Below are 25578 nucleotides of genomic sequence, written 5' to 3'. Positions count from 1 at the left end.
AAGTGGCCAGTGAGTGTATATATATATATATATATACCCCCCTTACTGGCTTATCCTGGGCCAGATCCTGGCACATATACCCCCCATCATGGTAAATGTCCCCAGTTGCCGCTGTTTCTCAATGTATAGAAAAAAATAAACCTTGATACTCACCATCCCTCTGCTCCTTATGCACAGCTTCTTCTTCTAAAGCAGGCAGTTGACTTCAGCCTGCAAGTGACAGGAGGGCATAACATCACTGCCATGCACCCCTTGTCTAATACACTCCGATATCAGCTACTGTCCTCTGATTTGCTCGCAGCATGTATTGACGCTCTTGGACCCTATGGGTTTGTGCGCTGCAACACACTTAAGCTGAATGTGTATCATAGAACGTACATCCAGATGGAGCATTTGCTGGTGTTGGTAGGCTCCTCACCCACCATGCCCAGTAGCAGTGGCAGCACCTGCGTGGTAGTTACAACCCTGGGGTGAGGGAATACTACAGTACATGACAGTCAGTTTTACATACAAAAATGGGAACTTTTTTCAAAGCAAATTTTTCTATTTTGGTGTTCACATATAAGCAGTGCCTATGTAGTGCTACTTATATTTTTACATTTATCAAGTTGTGATTTAAATATATTATAAAAATAATATTAGTGAATATATCAACGGAAAAAAAATCAGTAATGAAAAAGTTTCCTTTTTGAATTGAATCACCCTGTATTCTTTATACTGCACATTTTATAAAGCAATATTAGACAGCAATCAGGTGCAACTAGAACTACATTATATACTCCAATGTCCTAAATTATAATTTAAATTATTAATACGTGATCCTTTGAAAATTAAATTATAGACTCAACAATATTTTTAAAAGAATTTAGTTTGCAGAGAATAATAGATCCAGGAAACACAATACTGCAAAGTCTCCAATTGCTCTGAAAATGTATAATCATAGAATCATGGAATGTTATAGTTGGAAGGGACGTTAAGGGTCATTGCATCCAACCCTCTACTCAATGCAGTGCAAGATTCAGTAAACTAACTCAGACAGATGTCTATCTAGCCACTGTTTGAAGACTTCCATTGAAGGAGAACTCAGACAGATGTCTGTCCAGCTTCTGAAGACTTCCATTGAAGGAGAACTCACCACTAGTGATGACCGAGCACTAAAATGCTTGGGTGCTCATTGCTCAGGTCGAGCAAATTGGAATGCTCAAGTGCTCGACCCGAGCAACGAGCCCAATGTAAGTCTATGCGAAACCCGAGCTTTTTTGCCGTGACCCCCCTGAGGTCTTTTGAGGGCCTAAAAACTGTGGAAATGTAAGGGAAAAGTGCTCAAATGACATGGAAACAGCATAGTGAAGGCCCCTGGAAGCATTTCTTACTCCCAGTTCACAGCTGTGAACAATGTTGCGTTTGAAATTTAACTCAGAATATGTGTGTTTGACTGTGGCTGTCTGCATGCATGTGTGTGTGTGGCTGTCTGTTTGTGTGCGGGTGTCTGTGTGTGCTGGTGTCAGTGTGTGCGGGTGTCTGTGTGTGCTGCTGTCTGCGTGTGTGCTGCTGGCTGCGTGTGCGGCTGTCTGTGTGTGTGCGGCTGTCTGTGTGTGTGTGTGTGCAGGTGCCTGTGCGTGTGTGCGGGTGTCTGCGTGTGTGTGCGGGTGTCTGCGTGTGTGTGCGGGTGTCTGCGTGTGTGTGCTGCTGTCTGCGTGTGTGCAGATGTCTGTGTGTGTGTGGCTGTCTGCATGTGTGTGCTGGTGTCTGTGTGTGCAGGTGTGAGCGGGAGTACTGTCAGTCACAGCGCTGCGGGATCATGCTGACAGATGTCAGTGTGATTCCGCAGCTGACTGTAACCTGCAGCAGTGAAGCAGGCTTGGCCCAGTGAGACTACTGCTCCCATTGGGCTATCTCTGGTGTCACTGACAACCGTGACAACAGGTGCCGCTGATGGGAGAGTAGTACCATCTGCCAGCGCTTGAATCGATGAGACTACTGCTCCCATCCGACTATCTCTGGTGTCACTGATAACAGTGACAACTGGTGCCGCTGATGGGAGAGTAGTATTTTCTGCCGGCACCTGTGCTCACTGATAAAAAAAAGTAAAATTACATACATATTCATTATTCACATAATACATACAGTGGGGAAAAAAGTATTTAGTCAACAACCAATTGTGCAATTTCTCCCACTTAAAAAGATGAGAGGCCTGTAATTGATATCATAGGTAGACCACAACTATGAGAGTCAAAATGAGAAAGCAAATCCAGAAAATCACTTTGTCTGATTTGACAAGATTTCTTTTGCATACTGCTATAAAGTGCTCATATACTGTCATATAGTGACCACATACTGCCATATAGTGCTCATATAACATTTTATAGTGCTCACATTCTGCCATGTAGTGCTCATATGCAGCCATATAGTGCTCACATACTGCCATATAGTGCTCACATACCAACTTATAGTGCGTGAAATGTGATATCTGTTTACTTAAAAAAAAATGCGTGGGCTACCGCATAATTTTCACAACCAGCAGAGGGAAAGCCGATGGCTGAGGGCTGATGTTATTATTCTGGGAAGGAGCCAATAGCCACAAAGGTTCCCAGGCTATTAATATCAGCTCACAGATGTTTGCTTAACCTTTAATGGCTATTTTACAAGGGAACCCTAGAAAAAAAATTGACATGGGTCCCCATATAAACTCAAACCAGCAAAGGCTAGACAGATGGCAGCAGGCTGATATTTATAGCCTGGGAAGGGGCCATGGATATTGGCCCCCTAGAGTAAAAACATCAGCTCTCAGCTGCCCCAGAAATTATTGATGTGACAATTCTGGCACTTAGCCTTGCTCTTCCCACTTGTCCTGTAGTTGTGGCAAGTTGGGTAATATTTGTGGGTTGATGTCACCTTTGTATTGTCAGGTGACATCAAGCCCACGACTTAGTAATGCAGAAGCATCTATAAGACACCTATCCATTACTAATCCTATAGTTACTGTATATGGTCAATAAAGACACAGCCACAATAAAGTCCTTTATTAATCTTAATTAACCATACTTACTGCATCACCTAATGCCTGACTCCCTCGTCTCCTGCAACAAAAATAAAATAATAAACTAACAATATTACTATCATGTCGCCATAGTCCATTTACCGAGTGTCCCATGACAATTTCACATGTAGAACAGTCACACCGGGAGATATATTTTGCTGGATACTCCGGTCACATGGGAGTGCAAAGGACACAGATGAAGAGATTAAAAGTTTCTTTGTTTATTGTAATCCACAACGCGTTTTGACGGAACAGCTCCATCATCATCAGGTGGCAGGCACAGCATCGGACAAGCATGGCAGCGCCAGATCTGAAATAGACCTGATGATGCTGTGCAGCCAGTCAATCACTGTAATGACACAACCAACATGGCTACGGCATTACAGTGCATGGCAGACAATCTCTGAATGTTAATTGGCTCTCTAAAGAGCACCAAACATGCAGGGTGGGAACCAAAGTTCCAGCCGAGCAACCCCTTTTAATACTCGTCAAGCTCCGAGCATCGTGAGCACTGCGATGCTCGTGTGAGCATCGAATAGTGGCGAGCATGCTCGTTCATCACTACTCACCACCTTTTGTTGCAGTCTATTGCACTCATTTATCACTCTCACTGGCAAAAAAGTTTTGTCTAACATCTATTCTGTATCTAATCCCTTTCAATTTAATTCCATTGCTTCTCGTTGTTCCATGTGCACATGAAAATAAAGATGATCCTCTACACTGTGACAACCCTTCAAATATTTTTAGACATCTATTAAGTATCCTCTTAGCCTTCTTTTTTGCAAGCGAAACATACCCACATCCTTTAACCGTTCCTCGTAGGACATACAGTACTTTTAAGTCCCCTCACCATCTTGTTAGCTCTTCTCTGAAATTGCTCCAGCTTTTTAATGTCTTTTTTAAATGGGTGCCCAGAACTGAACACAGTATTCCAGATGAGGCCTGACCAAGGAGGAGTAGAGGGTGATAATTGCTTCATGTGATCTAGACTTTATGCTTCTCTTAATCAATCCTAGAACTGTATTTGTCTTTTTTGCTGCTGCATCATACTTTTGACTCATGTTCAGTCTGTGATCTATTAGTATACCCAAGTCTTTATCACATGTGCTGTTGCTTAGTTCTATTCATCTTATTCTACAGATATAATTTTTTTTTCTTGCAAAGATGTAGAATCTCACATTTCTCCCTGTTAAATAACATTCCTTTAGTCGCTGTCCATTGTTTAAGCTTACCTAGATGCTTCTGAATCCTTTTTTTGTATTCTCTCGTGTTAGCTGCTCTTGTGTGCAACACTGGAAGGTCTCTTGTGAAATCAAAGAAAAGATATGCAAAACTGGGGATGTCTCAAACATAGAAAAATATTTTTTTATTAACACATGACATAGAACAGCAGACCAATCAAAAACAATTCAAAAATGCTGTTAAGCCACTTAATTACAACCACTAGCCCATTAATAAAGAGCTGTGGTATACCCAAACTAAAAATCAAAATGCATATATAAAGTTGAGAAATACCCTGATTATTAGACAAGCTCCCAAATTTAGTAAGAACTGTATACCATGATTCGTGGTATCAAAATAATGGAAGAAACAGGCTAACCAAAGGAATTGTTCAAAGAACCACAACCACATATAAAGTGCATAATACACAACATGAAAATAAAGTGTAAGTGCATAATCAAATTCTCATATGCTTAATTATATTACCTCATGTATTGAGTATCAAACGAGCCAAAGTGCCATAAGTATTAGAATAAAAAGCAATAAACCCAATATGAGCACCATATTACATAGCTTGAGTTAACTGAATCCATCCTAGAGATAAAGATAAATGTCATACATAGGAGAACAATAAGCCCTATGTTCAAGAAGATTCACAGAACAAGTAAGAGCATGGACTCAATAAGCCATCATACTATATAATGTGAGCTATTACAGAACCAGCATTTTTAATGAAGTTAGAGAGGGGAAGTAAACCCACACATATCGCTGCAGAACAGTGTTGCTTCCTTGGGGGAAATGATAATTATGTGGCCTAAGGGCATTTTTAATTGTTTTTAATTGGTCTGTTGTCCTTATATATTTGTTAATAAAAAATAAATTTTCTATTTTTGAAAGCTCTCCAATTTTGTATATATTTTCTTTGTTTTCACTTGTGCCCATTTCATATGCTTTGAGCTGACCTCCTACTATTGTATTGGTGGTGCCTACCCTATTGTTGTTTGAACTGTAAGGTCACCAAGGACTGTATTCATCCCCTTTCATGCTCTCTGACACAAGCCTCTCTTTTGTAGTGTCAAAAGACTGACTCAAACTGACAGTACCACTGTTAGAAGTATGCAAATAAAGTCCATGGAGCGTCATTTAAGAGTCTCAAACACGGGACTAGCCAGATCTTCCTCCAGTGAAGGACCCAGCCAAGGGGTGGCTCCTTTCGGAAACCACTATTACCACCATATTAAGTGGCCCTTTAAGTCAATATCCAGCTCTTTACGAGTTTACAGGTATGACAAGGGAAATACCAAGGCCAGGTATCCATCCAAAGACAGCTGTTTCGGGGTGATGCCCCTCATCAGTGTGGAGTAGGATTCTGGCTAGGTGGGAGCAATGCCTAATAGACCAACATCACGAAACAATCACTGACCTCAGGGAGACCAGTCAAAGAAAACATTGCGGCAGCCGGCAAAGGCCGGCTATATTCGGATTTCCCAGGTAGCATTGAACCTAGGATTTCACTGATTGAGCGCCTTTGCCGGCTGCCGCAGTGTTTTCTTTGACCAGTCTCCCTGAGGTCAGTGATTGTTTCGTGATACTGTTAGAGGTATGTCCCATATATTCCAAAACAACCTCTGCTTCCTCCACACTGATACACATGCCATATGAAAAAAAGATCAAGAAGTGGCCTGGTAATACCACTGGCTGGACAACTGATGCCAGAGGTATTGGTAGTTCTGATGCTTGTGGCTCTCATACCCTTAGCTGTGGCATGTATTTTTTTTTTAACAATGCCACGTTCACTGCTATTATAACTTTTTATTTTACGATATATTTGTAAGATTAACTTTTATCATTTTTTTCAATCTCAATTACTCCCCCCTGACAAAAAGGGTTGGATTTGTTTTTATAAAACAATTTTTTCCCCTTTCACAAGCACAGTCTCTTGTGGCATGATGTCATATTGTCTCTTATTTCAGATTTTATTTTCCTCTGTGGCTTGCTCCTACGTTCTAGTCCATTAAGAATGAAGAACAAATTAATAACTCTAATTCAAATGCAGGAGGACAAATGTCAGCTACAGTGGGGAAAATAAATATTTGATATTTGATACACTGCCGATTTTAAAAGTTTTCCCACCTACATATAATGGAGAGATCTGTAATTTTTAACATAGGTACACTAAATATTTACTTCATACAATAAAATGCAAATGTAAATAAATTATGTAAAAATCATACAATGTGATTGCACAACATAAAGAAGGATTTTTCCAGCGTCTCCAGGAGATAAAATAATAATTGCTTTATTGAGAATATAAAATCTTCATACCATCAGGTAAAAACGACATAAAGAGGCGTATGGAGGGGAGCAATTTCCTACGCGTTTCACCCTGAAAGGGCTTAATCATACAATGTGATTCTCTAGATTTTTTTTAGATTCTGTCTCTCACAGTTGAAGTGTTCCTAAAATAAAAATTATAGACCTCTCCATTCTTTGTAGGTGAGAAATCTTGCAAAATTGGCAATGTATTAAGTACTTATTTTTCCCACTGTACATCATATTATTATTATATTATTATTATTTATTTATATAGCGCCATTAATTCCATGGTGCTGTACCTGAGAAGGGGGTTACATACAAAGTTATAGATATCGTTAATAGTAAACAAATTTACAATGACGGACTGGTACAGAGGGGAGAGGGCCCTGTCCTTGCGGACTTACATTCTACGGGATAGTGGGGAAGAGACAGAAGCAGCAGCTCTGGTGGTGATAAGGCGTCAGCTCAGGCGGTGGTGAGGTGGCAGAATGGTTATTGCATCCTGTGAGCTTTCCTGAAAAGATAGGTTTTCAGGTTCCGTTTGAAGGATCTGAGGGTGGTGGATAATCGGACGTGTTGAGGCATGGAATTCCAGAGGATAGGGGATATTCGGGAGAAATCTTGGAGGCGGTTGTGTGAGGAACAAATAAGTGTGGAGGATGGTAGGAGGTCTTGGGAGTATCGAAAATTATGTGAGGGAAGATATTGGGAGATTAGTTCAGAGATTTAGGGAGGGGAGAGATTGTGGATGGCTTTTAGGTCATATTGCTAATAAATTGCACTGGTACTGGTCTAGTACTGCTGCTAGCACCTCTTCTATCTCTCAGTCCCTATCAAATGAATGTTTGTAATATTTGCAAACTACTACACCCTTCTTCACTGCTACAATTGATCAAAGCATTACTTTCTGGAATATTTTACTAGTTTAGGGCTTTTTTTCTCTATTTACATTGCTGAACTATAAGCTTTGATGTCCTCTCATTAAATTCCTCTTATGATGTCTGCTGCATTCCCTGCCTAGGCTTATTTAGAAGATATGATCTTTCCTCTTGCTTGGCTGCACTTTACCATGTGATGAGTAGAAATTAGTGAATTTGTTCGGATTCGGTTCCGAATACGATTGGACTCGAATATTGTTTTCGCAATATTCATCGAACACAGCCAATAGAGTCAATGGGATTAAAAATTACTGAATATTTTCGGAACCGATCATAAGACATACATTCGGGCCAAATAGTGCTTGAATATGGCCCGAATATGTCAAAATCAGATTCAGGGCCAAAATTATCATTATTATTAATTATTACAGCACCATTTATTCCATGGTGCTTTACATGTGAGGGGGTATACATAATAAACACAAGTACAGTAATCTTAAACAATACAAGTCACTACTGGTACAGTACAGGAGGAGACAGGACCCTGCCCATGAAGGCTCACAATCTACAAGGGATGGGTGAGAATACAGTAGGCAAGGGTAGAGCCGGTCATGCAGAGGTTTGGTGGATCAGTGGTTACTGCAGGTTGTGGGCTTGTCGAAAGAGGTAGGTCTTCACTTTCTTTTTGAAGGTTTCCATGGTAGGCGAGAGTCTGATATGTTGTGGTAGAGAGGTAGAGAGTTCCAGAGTAGGAGGGATGTGCAGGAGAAGTATTGTATGTGATTTTGGGAAGAGGAGATAAGATGGTAGTAGAGAAGGAGATCTTATGAGGATCAGAGGTTGCGTGCAGTTAAGTACCAGGAGACGAGGTCACAGATGTATGGAGGACTCAGGTTGTGGATGGCTTTGTATGTCGTGGTTAGGGTTTTGAACTGGAGTCTTTGGGTAATGGGGAGCCAGTGCAGGGATTGACAGAGACCAGGGAATAGCTGGGGGACAGGTGGATTAGTCGGGCAGCAGAGTTTAGAATAGATTGGAGGAGTGTTAGAGGGGAGGCCACAGAGCAGGAGGTTGCAGTAGTCAAGGCGAACAAATTCGCTCATCTCTAGTGATGGGCACCTTAACCTTTGTATGCTTTCTGTCTCTTATACAATCATCAGCAACGTGAAAATTGGTGCTAAGCATTATTTTGGCAATTTGCTCAAATTAAATTACAAATTTTGTGGGACCTGAGAATTTCATAAAATTTTACTTTTACTCAAAATCTATTTGCATGGAACTCACTCACAATTCTCTAATTATTACCTTTGTAGTCCAAAAAAACATATTATTTTTATAAGAAAAGCAGATTATACTAGTCAAGTACGATGTGTGATTAGCAAAAGAAGAGAAAAGCATTAAAGCATTTGAATTATCTTTACTGATTTCCAGTGGCTCCTCTCATGGAAAGCTACTCCTAACTGCTGTGTCATCCTAGATATGCTTCATTTTAGCTGGATTATGCATAGTCAGAACCATTTATTATGGTACATCAACTAAAAAGCTTTTCATACAGAAAAAGGTACAAAAAGACCTATTATATCTGACACTTTACATAGCATCAACTGTTATAGTGGCAGAAAGCTTACAACTATGCAACATTCATATGAAAACATACTCCATGCCTTATTTATTTTCAAAGATGAAAATGTATAACTGCTCGCGTCAGGTCTTGCATATTTCTATGTTAAAGCAGCAAAGTTTTGTCTTGAAATTGCATTTAACCATCACAATTTTTTTATGCTTTCTTTGCTAAAAGCATCTTTTACTCTTTTTCAGGGGCAATTTTTGATGACTCCGCTAGAAAAGATTATGAAGTATTTCGCATGGCAGTTGATGACCTGAATTTAAATGAAGATATTTTGCAAACTGAAAAAATCACATTTACTGAAAAATTTGTTGATGGTAGTAATCCTTTCGTGGCTGTCCAGGAAGGTAGGAGGCCAAATTTTATGTTTTTAATCTTTTACTTTAAAGCTTTAAAAAATTATATATATATATATATACAGTATAATATATATATATATATATATATATATATAGGAGAAAATGTATTTTACATAGTTTATATTTTTTCAACATTTCACCTATGCGCGATACATAGAAGAAGATCTATTTCATAATATTGTATGTAATGATATTACATTATTTACATTGGTTGTTCCTTTTCAAATATAATTTGTCCCTTGCTCCATTTTGATTTGAAAAAACAAATTATACCGTACTCACTTTACAGATGTCCATGGGCAAATGTATGCCGCTCGTCCTGGTATGGAAATTGGGTGCTCAGCAGGGCATTCCAATGTGGATAAAACACCTAGTTCTCAGCCACTGAGTTCACTCATTAGCCATTGTGCTGCCATGATGACTTCAGTGAATCAGGCAATGACACCTATTGGAAACAATGTTAGAGACAAAACGATGGTGGGTAAAAGTATTTAAAAAAACAAAATACAGCAATGGACAAATTATACTTTATAAGGAACAACAATGTAACTTCAAAAAGATTAAAAATATCATTAAATGCAATAATTATTTAGAAGTTTTTTGCGTCTCTTTTTATGCATTCTTTGTGGAAAATTAATGTGCAACATGTATTTTATTTTAAATTTTAAAAGAGAATCCTATTTCATTACATTTGTTGCCTATGTTCACGTATGGCTAAAAGTCCACAGGTAGTTTATATTGCTATGCTGTGTAAACAAACTCTGACAGTATTTTTTAAAGCTGGCATAGCTAGCACATAGACTAAAACTATGCTTTTTCTAATGGACTCCATAAACATACTAAAGTCGCATGAAGCGTTCAATATTTCTGGGATCAGACAGCAGTCTAATGTATTCAGGAACCTCCCAACTGTTCCGCACAGATGATGTTGGTAGAGAGAATGATCCAAATGTTGAAATTTCAATGGAAGTTCCTTTTGTTTGACCATGAGATAAGTTGTAGTTGTAAGATTTTGGCAGTGGATCCTTCATAGAAAACATGGTAACAACCAGCCAAATGGGGGAATCAGAAGAGATAGTTGTCAACCAAATAAATGTTTAGTTGTCAGCTACATGTGCTGTGCAGGACAGTGATTAATTGAACTTTAGGCATGATTGGAAAATAGCTGTGACAGCTTAGTGCATGGCACTTCCCCAATGGCTGGAAATGGGAAGGAAATGGAGTGATTCTGAAATTTTCTCCTTTCACCAATGACTGTTACATGTGACAAACACATGCTCTGAATGCCAGTTATCACCTTCAATAATCTCTACTCTTCCATAATGAATCTGGACCTGACCATTTACTTTTAATGGAAGTTCCTTTTGTTTGACCATGGGATAAGTTGTTGTTGCAGGATTTTGGCAGTGGATCCTTCATAGAAAACATGGTAACAACCAGCCAATGGGGGAATCAGAAGAGATAGTTGTCAACCAAATAAATGTTCAGTTGTCAGCTATCTAATGTGTATAAGGGTCTTAAAGCTGGACTGACAGTTATCTATCCCAATTTTTATCCTGACAATACATTTTCTTACAGTCAATTGCAGCATTTTGTTTTCTGTAAGAGAAGAGTAAAGTAAGCCACTACCAGACACCTTTTAACTTCTTTGTAAAAAAATATTGAGACCACTATAGAATCTACCATCTAGAACTTGAGGTTCAGCTGGAAGAAAGGTATAGGAAATCTGTCAGGTCCAGATACTTTATAAAAACAAACAAAAGCAGAGGTGGTAATTAGTATCCACAGCATGTGTTTATCACAGATAGCCATCATTGATGAAAGGAAAAGCCTATTTTATAATCTTTCATCTTTCCAGCCATTGGGCAGGGCATACCAGTGAGCAGTCAAGGCTGTTGGCCAGTCATTCCTGCGGTTTAGAAGATTGACATTCCACTTATTCTGTACATGTGCTGTGCAGGACATCGATTAATTGAACTTTAGGCATGATTGGAAAATAGCTGTGACAGCTTAGTGCATGGCACTTCCCCAATGGCTGGAAATGGGAAGGACATGGAGTGATTCTGAAATTTTCTCCTTTCACCAATGACTGTTACATGTGACAAACACATGCTCTGAATGCCAATTATCTCCTTCAATATGCTCTACTGTTACTTCCATAATGAATCTGGACGTGACCATTTACTGTTAAATCAACTTGAAAATTTGACCCCCAAAAAAGATGAAAACATGTTTTACTCTATAAATCATTATTTTAAGACTAAATATATCAGAAAAAAATAGTTAGTTAAATTAATTATTCAGAATTTTTCCACTGGATTATTTCTTTGGACGCTTTTTAACAAATTCTATGAAACAATGGAACACTTTAATATAAAGCATACTGTAGATGGCATGGGCTGACAGTACTTGAGGCAAAATAAGACTAAATATATTGCATGACTGGGAGTCTAGCAGAAAACCTATGCAGCTAGTAAAGTCCAACTGTTTCATAGATAACATTAAAATAAAAATAATTGTTACACATTATATCATAGGGTCCAATAATCTGTATTTTCAAATATTGGTCATTATAACACTTAAAAGGATTGTCCTACAAACAAAGTACATTTTAATAAATAGATCTTGGAATACATAAGTTCTACCATTGTATGGATTAAAATGTGTTTCTGTGCTGAGATAATCTTAGGAATTAGCCCCTGCCATGTACTGTGTAATGGCTGTGTCTTACTGTGTAGGAACATGATCTGATCATACCACATCTCCTATGAATTAACTGTTCATTTTAAAGAAGAACTTCAGAAATAATAGAGAGGTGATGTGTTTTATCAATGATGAGACAAAATCTCTACGTGGACTGTAAAGATAAGATGAGTAAAATATCAATGAAATGAGTGCTGAGTTTTACTCATATTAGTTACTTGTTAATGTTTTTTCTATGTTCTGTTATTATATCTATTTATACATACAACTTATCTTAGGTGGACAAATTGTACATCAAATTGATAAGTTAAAGACCAGATTAATATATTATTTAAAAAAATGTGTGCATACTTATCAATTTATTACCTAGTTTAACCATTTCCTACTTTGGGTCTCCATATATTGAGCGGGATCAGTAATTGAGCTTTGGTATACAGCTTGGGAGTGCCAAATGTGTAGACACAGAGAGTATAGCGACTGTCAATCATGTCCAGAGGATATGAGTACAGCTATTAAACCTGGACTAACATCAATGAATAAACATCTCATCGAACTAGTCTATTTTCAGTATAGATACAATATACTGCATTTTACTTTCTATTTTTGTAATACTTATTTTCTTTTTCACTGCACATATACAACAAATGATAACACATTTTTCAATTACAGTTTTCCAATTTATTAAATAAATTGAACTACATAGGCAGAAAGAAACTGGTAACCATAAAATACATTTTAAACAAAGATTCAACTCAGCTTATTTCAAAATATCATTTAGGGTTACAGAGCCACCAGTCAGCAGAATATTTTTCACAGCATTGTTTAGGTCTTTTTTCTTCCATTACTACTAGTGTTGAGCGAAAACTTTCCGGTATCGGGAAATATTGGATCGGATTGGATCAGACCGATACCCCAAAAATATCGGGTATCGCCGATTCCGATACTGGAAACGCATGCAAGTCAATGGGGCACAAATATCGGAATTAAAATAAACCCTTTCTTTCCTTGCACATCCAGTTCGGGAGGTGGGAAGAGTGTGGGCGGTGCATGGGCGGAGACTCTGTGTGTGTGTGTGCGGGCGGGGTCTGTATGGGCCTCTTGGGGATCTGTGTGGGCCTGCAGGGGGTCTGTGCGGGCTGCTGGGGGTCTGTGCGGGCCTGCCGGGGGTCAGTACGGGCCTGCCGGGGGTCTGTGCGGGCTGCCGGGGGTTGTGTGTGTGTGCAGGCATCGTCTGATGGGACTACAAGTCCCATCAGGCTATGCCTGCTACAATGACAGTGATTGACACATTAGCTAATGATGGGACAGTAGTATTCCCATCATCCGGCTAATGTGTTGAATGTAAAAAAAAACATACATACTACATATATACAACATACATGCATACTACATACATACCTCATGTATACTACATTCATACAACATACATACATACTACATACATACTACATGTATACTACATTCATACAACATACATACATACTACATAATATATACATACATACAACATACATACTACATACATATTACATACTACATACAATACATTCATACATTCATACATATAGACATACAGCACATATAACATAGAGTACATACTCACCATCACTTGTCACTTTGACCCCCGAAGCCAGTGTCATCTGTAAAAAAATATTAAAATAGCAAACAACCAATATACTCGCTGATCCGCAGAAAACCACGAGTGTCCCACGACGATCTCTCATGGAGAACAGCAGCATCAGCTGATGCGACCGCTCTCTAGGGGCTCCAGGAATACAATGACGGGAGGTAGGTATCCTTCCACACTGTATTCCTCCTCCACTGTAAAAAAATAGTCCCTAGTCTCACTTTTGGCATTGCTGTTTGAGAAAGTTCCCACGCAGCTTTTGCCATAAAGTGAGACCAGTGAACTATAGTTACCTCTCAGTGATGCACTGCAGGAGATCGTCGTGGGACACACGTGGATTTCTGCGGATCAGGGAGTACATTGGTTGTTTGTTATTTTAATATTTTTTACAGATGACACTGGCTTCGAGGATCAAAGTGACAAGTGATAGTGAGTATGTACTCTATGTTATATGTACTGTATGTCTATATGTATGTATTGCATGAATGTGTGAATGTATTGTATGTAGTATGTAGTATGTATGTAGTATGTATGTTGTATGTATGTAGCATGTTGTATGTATGTTGTTTGTATGTAGTATGTATGTAGCATGTATGTATATTGTATGAATGTAGTATATATGTAGTATGTATGTATAATGTAGTATGTCTGTATGTTGTATGAATGTAGTATATATGTAGTATGTATGTAGTATGTATGTATGTATGTTGTATGAATGTAGTATATTTTGGACAGCTAGATCTCAACACCAATCCAAAAGGAGAAGAAAGCACCAGCTCAGAGACAATCAATGTCATAGGAGAAAAAAGGGAGCCAATAGTGTCTTAAGATAAAAGTCAGAATTTATTTATTAATAGTTAATAATCATAGTTTATATTTAAATAACCATACACAAGTACCAGTGAAAATGTAGAAAAAGGAGGCTATCCCCAAGTGCCCCATTGCCTCTCAAATAGATTAGGGACATAACACATGGTTGTTAGGAATAAAGTAAGCCAGAACAGTAGGTGTTAAATCAGAGAAAGTAGCAGCAGAAATAGTGCTGGGCGCACTGAGCGTTTTGTCATATCAGATAAGTCACAGGTTCCACACCCTCCATCTGGTGCTCGCTGCCTCCTCTCGGTAAGCCTGATAACCTGCTCCATTGCACATTGAGCCTGTGACTTATCTGATATGACCAAATGCTCGGTGCGCCCAGCACTATTTCTGCTGCTACTTTCTCTGATTTAACACCTACTGTTCTGACTTACTTTATTCCTAACAACCATGTGTTATGTCCCTAATCTATTTGAGAGGCAATGGGGCACTTGGGGATAGCCTCCTTTTTCTGCATTTTCACTGATACTTTTGTATGGTTATTTAAATATAAACTATGATTATTTACTATTAATAAATAAATTCTGACTTTTATCTTAAGACACTATTGGCTCCCATTTTTCTCCTATGACATTGTATGTATGTAGTATGTAGTATGTATGTATGTTATATGAATGTAGTATATATGTAGTATGTATGTATTATGTAGTATGTATGTATGTTGTATGAATGTAGTATATATGTAGTATGTATGTATTATGTAGTATGTATGTTGTATGAATGTAGTATATATGTAGTATGTATGTAGTATGTATGTATGTATGTTGTATGAATGTAGTATATATGAAGTATGTATGTAGTATGTATGTATGTTGTATGAATGTTGCATATATGTAGTATGTATGTAGTGTGTAGTATGTATGTTTTTTTTACATTCAACACATTAGCCGGATGATGGGACTACTACTGTCCCATCATTGGCTAATGTGTCAATCACTGTTATTGTAGCCGGCATAGCCCGATGGGACTTGTAGTCCCATCGGACGATGCCTGCACGCACAGATCCCCGGCAGGCCCGCATAGACCCCCGGCAGCCAGCACAGACCCCCGGCAGGCCTGCACAGACCCCTGGCAGGCCTGCACAGACCGCGCATCATGATGACATCATTTCAGCAGCCAATCACAGCCATGCCATTAGTTAACATGACTAACACAACTGGCTCATTGCATTATGGGTACTTCCGATTCCGGTATTCGATATTGTAAAAATATCAGAACTCAGTATCGGAACTCCGATACAGCAAATATCGGCCGATACCCGGTATTTGCAGTATCGGAATGCTCAACACTAATTACTACAAAAATAAAAATATAAAGTTTAGTTATGGGCAATGTTTAGTGATAAAGGTCATATTATATATATCAACTGTAGTCTAAAGGTCAGGCCTCATTCTCATGTTAGTTTTTCATGTATGCGAATAATGGATCACGTTTCATCAGTGATTGTCATTAGTTTCATCAGATGTTCATCAGACAAGTGGCCAACCTGGCTTTTCCAATACCTCCATTGGGCCAGGAGACTAGATGGTCCCAACCTGGTATCTCTGAACATCTCCATGGGGCCAAGGGACTGGATGATGCCAGTTTGGCTTCTCTTAAAGTCTCCATGGGGCCAGGTGACCGGTTTGTTCCAACCTTGCTTCTCCGAACTTCTCCATGTGACCAGTTGACTGGATGGTACCAGTCTGGCTTATCTGAATGTCTCCATAAGGCCAGCTTACCAGATGATGCCAATTTGTCTTTTCTAAAAATATCTCCATGAGGCCAGGTGACCGGATGTTCCTGACCTGGTTTCTCCGAATGTCTGCATGGGTTCATTGATGGATTCAGCCATGGTGCCTTGTCTGTGGTTCTGTAGTGTCTCTTTTGGAACAGAGGCAGATCCCTTTTACAGTTCACAACTGTCCTCCAGGCCATCATCCACATCCATCTGCATAGTTTGTCTTTCACTGTTTGAAGTTCAACAGTCTACATGGACATGAGTAATCAACATATTAGTAAACATCTATTGTTCAGTCTCTGGCCTCCAAAGATAGCATGACAATAAACTGTACAAGCTGATATAATAAGTAAACAGCAGCCATTCAACAATTCACAAACATTAAATCAATCTACAATAAGAGTTGTCTTTCTGACTCAGTGAACAATAGCTCCTGTCCCTGGGCCTACTAAACATACATTTGGCATAGTTAAGAATAAATGCTGTGTCATCACATGTATTTCAAAATACTTTAAGCAATAAATAAACAAAAACTTATATAATTTTACACATAAAAAAGTACTAATTTAATGTGAACAACTGTATAACTTATATTTAGTTTGTCACGAAATAAATTGTATTACTTGCTGCAAGTCTATTTCTTAAAATATTAAAATAAACAGCAATGGAGCATTTAAGACTCTTTCTATGAATGTTTTTCATCAGATTTGTTTTGGTATTTGATGGCTAAAATAATATAAGGTGTTACTCTATTCTAGCCAGTAAATGTAAAAAAAAAGAATCTGATTGGCCACTTATAAATAAATGGAATGTGTCAGGATTAATTAAAAACATATAATAATAATAATAATAATAATAATAATAATAATAATAATAATAATAACTACTATATACATTAAAGCTTCTATAAAAATAGCTATTTTGGTCCATTAAAAGATTGAGGGTAAACACATTTATATTCTTTATGTTGGAGAAATAGAACCTGTGAACAGGATATTTCTTTTACATACTAGATATCAATTCCTTTATTGATTTTAATTACATCAACTTGGAAAACAGGTCATGTTGGTTAGTGGCACATACAATACATAAAATAATAATTTCCTTAAAGGACATATTCAAGGAGCTTTCTTAAAGCTTTGCTCTTACGAATTTCTTTTTCATGACCACATCATTTTTCATTACACTTTCTAGGGTGTGAAGTGATAACTTGATAAGTTGTCATTTCACATAATCCTACATTTTCCATCTACTGGTCTAAAGAACAAACTTCAGGTACATTAACACTTTTTTTACTTGTAGTTTACTCTCATGTGCTGAATTTTCCCTGAAGCTTTTATATGTCAAGAAGATTAATGCATATTTTTAAATTTAGTTTTGCTATCTAAAATGTTTGGAGAGACCTACATTTTAAAACATGTATTAAGTATCTTAAATATGACTAATCATTAATGTGTGCTTTTTCATCTAATGTAATTTTTCTTTAATTTTGAGATATTTAATCATGCTGGCTTTATTTCTATGAATTAACATGTTGAATTTACAATAAAAAACAGTTCTAATTAGGACCAATTTTAAATTCTTTAAAAAATCTTCTTATCAGTAATGATTAATAACATCTCTTACAAAAGATATGTGACACCAAAAAATGAATTCAACTGCGTAAGTGCTCCTTGCAGACATACTTTTCCTTCTTGTAAGACCTATTTCAGCATATTTATTGTGTAATTATCTATGAGATCTCAATAATATATGAAAAATTTGAAAGCAGAAATAGTCAGGATTTCTTTTGAGCTCAGCCACAGTAGTTATATTAGAAAAGCTGCCCCCAGGCTATAAACACTGTATGTATATATATATATATACATATATATATATATATATATATATATATATATATATATATGAGCTTTATGTTTTATTGGTACACTCTTAAGGTGCACACAAATTTTGGTCACTTTTTATTTCAGATTTGGTAAGATGAAATAAAGCAACAATCGGGCACACTTTTCAGATTCTTTTTACAGCATTATTTAGCAATTGACACTAATTGTAATATAATTTTATAATATAGGTTATTAAATACTTATTTAAATGCCTTCTAGGTGGATTCTATCCTAACTGTGATGGGTATTGTTACTTTGATTAGATAGTATCTGTTAGGGCTGGTGGATTGCACTAAATACAGATGTATGATAAAGGGCAATCGCAGCCAGGGGTCCACCATTCAGAGATGTAAAACTGCTGCTATAGAGTAATGGCAGAGCCAAGATGGTGAGCGACTGCTAGATCACACAGTGATAGATGCCACACTGTGTGAATGAGACACAGAGTACCAATTGCTTCACCAAGCAGTACTGGACAAATGAGCACTGGGGCAATTCCCTGTTAAACATCACAGGGATAAAGCAAATATGATGTTAGGTGGGGTCCCTATCATTACCCCCAGGGAAGTTTAGGCTGGTGGTTGTGATTGCTCTGAAACTTAGCTGTGCTAACCACACACATGACCTGAGACAGATGCTAAGCCCAGCGGGAGTTCCCACCCTACACTGCCTGCCTAAACACACAGTCACCACTATAGGAGCGACATACGTGCAAACAAAATGGTAGCATATCCACTCACACACAATCACAAATGATAATAGCGTGCTGGAGTGTGCCTCTGAGAGTCTTTTATACAGTAGGCTCAAGTTCAGTCAGACAGGACCTTGCCCATGGACCAATCTGGGGCTGCCACATCACCAGAGCAGCTGATGACCGACCACCAATGAGAAGGTTCCACCTCACGGACTTGCTCAGTACGGTGATTTACGGACTTAGACTCCAGAGTGCTGGACTTTTCCCGAATATCATTGGTTACTAAAGACTTGGCAGGAAAACCAGCAGTAACCAAGCACACAGCATGAGCATGAGCTAGATGCTGGACTGACATCCATGCTGAGCAGGACTCTCAGCAGTAGAGACCGAAGAGACAGACAAGGCTTGAGATCCATCCTGTGCAGCGGGAGAATCCTGGCACCTAAAAGTATCTACTTTTAATAATATACAGAAATTTGTTCTCATGTGGAATCTGTGCTATATACAAATCATAATCCATCACATGTTGTATTTCAAACTAAGTTCTCTAAGTTTTCAGTAATATTGTAATTATTGCTGTCTCTTCCATTGAGTTGGTTCTTCCATCTTTCTCCATGAGCATGTCTGCACACTGCTCTGGGATGTTGCATAATTACTCAACTATGCGTCACAAAGCATCCTTTCTGGTTAGAACAGATTCGCAAACTTAGGGAAGAGTCTCATCACTGGCACTTTCACTGAAGCAGGATAGATGCGATGGAGAGCAGCAGAAGAGGGTCACAAGATCTGCAGTGCTATGTGAGTATGTCACCTGACTTGGTGAATGGTGCATATATAGCTGTAGAAGATTCTTTTAGGGTTTAAGTCTGATCTAGCCAGACTGTTCTCTAACAGGCTGCACTGTGACTCTGAGTTGAATAATTATGCAGTATCACAGAGCAGTCTAAAAAGTTACGTACAGAAAAAGATGTGGGAACTACCCTGTTAGTACAGATGTCAAAATTTGCTTATGGAGCCCGATAAATAAAAAGTACACTTTCACTGCAACTGTAGATCAGATTTCAAAAAATTATTAAGAGGAAAAAAGAACAGTCAAATTATTTAATACAAAGACCAATCGCTTTTCAGTTGATGACAGGTCCACTTTTAAACCTTCAAAAATATGTCCCATGGCATGTTGACTTTTAGTCAGAATTCTGACACATATCCATAATCCTCCCCTGTATATTTATCTGTATGATTTTTGTCTCATAACGAAAACTTATTTAGATAGTTTATATATATATATATATACATATCTATTTTCTGTTACATATACATATATATCAATACATGTTTATATATGTATACATGTAAATATTTTAACATGAAGAAATTTATGACGTCAGTAGTTTTTCTGTTCAGAATTGCACATTACCTAATTTAAAAAAACAAAAGTTTTCATTAGCATCAGTTAGCAATAGCGTGTCTAGTCATATCTTAAAATTATCTTCCAATGATAAATAGTAGTCATTTACCTAATCTTTATTCAAGTCATTCAGCATTTGGCTGATTAGTAAATTTGCAAAAATTCATGAATCATATTTTACCTTTAATATTTGTAAGTTATTATTGTATTTTTTCTGTTGAGATGTTTACTTTAATGAGATTCTAATTGTTCTCAAAATATGTCTGGTGACATTGAAATAAATCTATTTTGAAAATAGATTGTCTTCAGTTTAAATAGCATGTAACAATTATCAGAATAGTAGCATTTAATTCACTTTTAATTAAATCTGAAAGTCAGAAAAAATATATTAAGTCACATTTCAAGTCATATTTGCCAACCAATTTATGCAAAAAATAATTTCTCATTCAGCATACAAGTCTGCTTAGTGTAACAGCAGGGGAATCAGAATGGTGGTTTTATAGGCCAAGCAACTAAGCAGCTGTAAAGCTGTGCAGCATAAGATTTGGGCACAAATTGTTTGTCTCTCCACTTTGGCTATGTTCTACCAATATAGCCAAAAATGGACATTGTATTTTAAAAGTAAAATACAGCTGCTAATAATATTAAAATGGTTAATGAAAATACACAAATCTAATTATATTAAATGAGCAATTAGATACTTTAACCATTTAATTATATTCTGTTTTTACTGTATCTTTTTTCTTACATTTTAGGCAAGAAATTTCATAAGTCTAGTTATAGTTGCTCATCCGCCAGTTACAATGTCAATGATAACAAGTACCTCCAATGGTATAGAAAAATCATTATTGTGAAGGAATTTGCACTTTTTTATTTATATATTCCGGAGGAGAAAAAGTATTTAGTCAGCCACCAATTGTGCAAGTTCTCCCACTTAAAAAGATGAGAGAGGCCTGTAATTGACATCATAGGTAGACCACAACTATGAAAGTCAAAATGAGAAAGCAAATCCAGAAAATCACCTTGTCTGGTTTAGCAAGATTGATTTTGAAAATTATGGTGGAAAATAAGTATTTAGTCAACTAAAAACATGAAAGATTTCTGTCTCTCACAGACCTGTAACTTCTTCTATAAGAGGCTCCTCTGTCCTCCACTCATTACCTGTAGTAATGGCACCTTTTTGAATAATAAAATGTATGAGAACCTCGACTTAACTTACATTGATTAGTTACTTCCAGCTCATGCAGCAAACATTGGAGCAATCAGGCAGATCTCAAACTGAAGATGATGACCAGAGCTGAGCTAAGACAGAAGAGAATGATGCCTGCTAAGCATAATGCTAAGGACAGGGATCTTAGATTAGTAAAACCATTCCAGCGATGAAACAAAAAGCAAACACTGAAGTGATGCTTTAAGTCATAAAGGTATTCCAAAGAGTGGCTGATGGATTCCATTGACTCATTGTGTGATCTGTCGGGGGGTTGGAAAATTTTAGTTTTTCTCACAGAAAGAATAATCCTAAATATTGTTTTATACATACTATAAAAAGTGGCAAGAACATTTGTAAAACCCAAATGTAAAAGCAGAAAATTGTTGTGAACATAGTCCTGTATATTATTACCTTATGTTCCAAATTTTCTCTTTTCTCTATTGTTTGAGTCTAGGAAAAATCTTGCATAGCAAAATGTTTTCCAGTAGAGTATTTTAATAATGTGTGATTTAATTAAGTAAATTTGACCATAATTTAGATGGTTTAGTATTAAATATGATATAATTTACTCGAGTGCAATTTATTTGTGTACAAATAAAAAAAAATATTGTCCAGAATATGGAGATTTTGCTATACACTTCTTGCAAATTCAGTGAAAAATGATGACCAACAGCGACTGACATTTTTCTAAACCTTAGTAGGCCAGGCAGATGGTTAAAAAATAATCATAATTATACTCACCTCGCCACTTTCCTTTCTCTTTACCAATACATACAGCGTGCCAACTGGTTCTTTGTTCAATTTTTTCACTCCCCATCCTCTTTTTCCACTTTACTCTAAACTATGGCTTCTAGACTTGCAAGTCCTCAGACATAACTGGGTGCCACACAGTTGAGAATCTTGTCATGACGTACTAAATTTTCTACACATGTCAACTGAGAGATGGCACAGAATGTCATCACGAGACTTAAGGCCCCGTCACACATAGCGATCTCACTAGCGAGATCGCTGCTGAGTCACAATTTTTGTGACACAACAGCGATCTCACCAGCGAGATCGCTGTGTGTGACAGCGATCAGTGACTGCCCCCCCTGCCGGTATCACTGATCGCTGCAGGAAAGGCCAGGACTTTTTTTGGTCACTGGTCTCCCGCTGGCCAGCACGCATCGCTGCGTGTGATAGGCGGGAGACCAGCGATCTGCTGGTAACTAACATACACATCGGGTATCCAAGGGACGTGCATCCCTTAGATACCAAATGTCTACGTTAGTTACCAGCTCCCTGCATCAGCGCGCTGGTTACTAACGTGCACAGTGACGCCGGGCGCTCGGCGTCGCTGGTGCTGATCACTGGTGAAGCTATCTGTTTGACAGCTCACAAGCGATCACATAGCGATTCACCAGCGATCCTGACACATTGATATCGTTGTCAGGATCGCTGGTGAGTCGCTATGTGTGACTCCAGCCTTAATTGAGCCAGTACACATGGCCTGGATTGAAGAGCCTGAAGAAATTTTCTACACATGTCAACTGAGAGATGGCACAGAGTGTCATCACGAGACTTAGTTGAGCCAGTACACATGGCCCGGATTGAAGAGCCTGTAGAAAATAATAGTTGTGATTGAGTAAGGGGAAAAAAGAGGCACAGAAAATCAAACAATAGATTGCTGGGACAGTGGGACAGGTTAAATTGGAGGTGAGTATTTATTTACTTTTTACATCCAACATTTATTATGCACTGGGGTCTGGAAAGACAGCAGAACACAACAAAAAGCATTCAATTTGCATTAAAACCAGTAAATCCATGCAATTTAGCAAATTCGAATCTTGGCAAATTTTATCATTTCATGTTACTGTGCACTATAATAATATATACACATATTTAAGTAAGAGATGCATAACAAGAGGATACTGCTTCAAAGAATGCAGAGCCTTTACTTTAATTTAACAACAATCTCATGTAGAATTTGCTTAGTAAAGCTGAAAAACAGTTCACTTTCATATCATGAGATAGATACTTTGATCACACAAGTGTTAAAGACATAATAGTTTAAAAGATAATAGTTTCTAAAGTTTATTTTGGACCATTACTTTGTCTTGGTCTGTGTTATATTAAAACAGAAGCTAAATTCATGTTTTATTCATTTGGAACAATGAATTTGTAATTTGAATTTTTAATGATTTTCAACTTGAGGAATAACAGAAGTGTTGCATATCTGAACATTGAAACTTGATTGTTCCCACGGTGATATTAGAATACATGGTGACAAAGAGAGATGTCCTGGATTATTATGTAGCTAAAAAGTTATCTATGTATTCTATTCATATATTCTACATTGTCCCATTTAGTGAAATGTATTACAAAGTAGTAAACCAAATTAATTATAAGAGATGTCGGAGAGGATGAAAACTCTTACAAAATGTCCAGTGTAGATGCATGACCGCTGTTAATTAATCCCTTGGATATCTGCTTGCCTTAAGAGGCCATGGAAAGAATCTGATTAACTTCCATCTTGTAATGCTTATTCAGCTTCAAAGTTGCTATGCAATTCATGAAAAGGTAAATGTATCTTCTCTATATTTTCATAAATATAAAATATTTAATATATTTCTATTTAGTTTAATGTAAAACAATCATGTTTGGATTCCTGTAACACTTTTTCTTTTTCTTTTTTTTTAATATTTTTATTAGCAATCAATTACTATTTTGCAAAGACTGTCTTGTGTGTTATTTTTTTATACCTTTTTTCTAGATCTTTATTAATTCAGCAGCATTTATAATTCTTTTGTTACATTTAATATTATAGATATCGTGAAAGGCTGATTCAGAGGGAAATGCAAAAAATAAACATGTTGCTGTTTTGTATTTATGGGCCAAAAGATGAACTAATGTCTCCCCAGACTGTCATTGGGTTTGCAGCTTCTGATTTGATATTAGTACTTTTTCTTTTTGTGATATGTTTTTAATTATGTTTGTTTAAGATTTACCTTCATTCAATATTTTGGTACTTAAGCTCCTTTTTCTTTTGAGGTTATCAGTATATTTATTGAGCATGTACATTATTGTTCGCTTTGGGAATTGTACAATAGTTGTTATGTTATATGGAATACTTTATAATATTTTGGAAAACTGCTATTAGTTTGTCAGAAAAGTTTGTTTTTAAAAAATTAAACTTTAAACTTCATATTACATTGGAGTCATAACAGAAAATAAACATGTCAGCTGAAATATCTTATTGTAGAAACTGCTACCATAATACTTGGTGTATACTTTTTTACACAACTGTTATAGTAATGTCTATTCCTGTTCTGTGCAATGTCTGCTGATTCTGATTGATTGCAGAACATGAAATCGCTTATTGAATAGATGTCTCTAGGGCAAAATGGATTTGTAGAATGAACCTTTTATGTTGTACAAGAACAGGCTCATTCATTCATGCCTCAATCCTAGAGAACTATTATGAAACCATTAACATGTTCATATTTTTCTCTCTGCAATATTTGATTTTAGGGGATTTGTAAAATATTGCTCTTACATTTAATATGTAGACTTGTACAATATGTCTACTTGAGAAATAGTTCTTGTCATGCCATGTTTTACCATACCAAGCTTTTGAGGGTATAGAATATTGATATTTAATTAACAGTTAATTGTAAAGTCTACAAGTGAAAATTACGTATGTATCTAAGGTGAGATGAAGAAAGCATAGAAATCACAATAGCTCTGCTACTGTTAAGATGAGTGCATGAGTAATTTGCATATTTTTGAATATTTTACTTAAAATACTTTCTTTAATGTCAATGAAGTCAATAGAATTGTATGCATATATGGCACATGGAATTCTTAATATATTTGACATAGTCCATTATATCATATATTCATACTATGGGCTATTTTCCCTCCTTTTCATACATACTGAATAAGGTTTATTTGGGGTAAGTAGTTGAAAGCAGGGAGTAATGCTTGTGCAAAATGATTTTTATATTTTGCCTTCCAACTAAAAAAGTTTGCAT

At 37.1% G+C, this 25578-nt stretch overlaps 1 protein-coding gene across 1 annotated transcript in view; it reads left to right on the top strand.

The window, feature by feature from the left end:
* The window catches only part of GRID2 (glutamate ionotropic receptor delta type subunit 2), a 2095611-nt gene that overhangs the window by 249374 nt on the left and 1820659 nt on the right, over positions 1–25578 (top strand). Inside the window, exon 2 of the mRNA XM_073590055.1 lies at positions 9274–9429. Coding sequence (XP_073446156.1) covers positions 9274–9429 — 156 coding nt within the window. The remainder of the gene's footprint in view (positions 1–9273; positions 9430–25578) is intronic.

The sequence above is a fragment of the Dendrobates tinctorius genome, unplaced genomic scaffold (assembly GCF_039654945.1).
Source record: "Dendrobates tinctorius isolate UK_male_01 unplaced genomic scaffold, ASM3965494v1 ptg000011l, whole genome shotgun sequence".
Taxonomy (NCBI): domain Eukaryota; kingdom Metazoa; phylum Chordata; class Amphibia; order Anura; family Dendrobatidae; genus Dendrobates; species Dendrobates tinctorius.
Note: the sequence above shows the minus strand (reverse complement) of the source record. Positions and strands in the feature narration are given on the sequence as shown.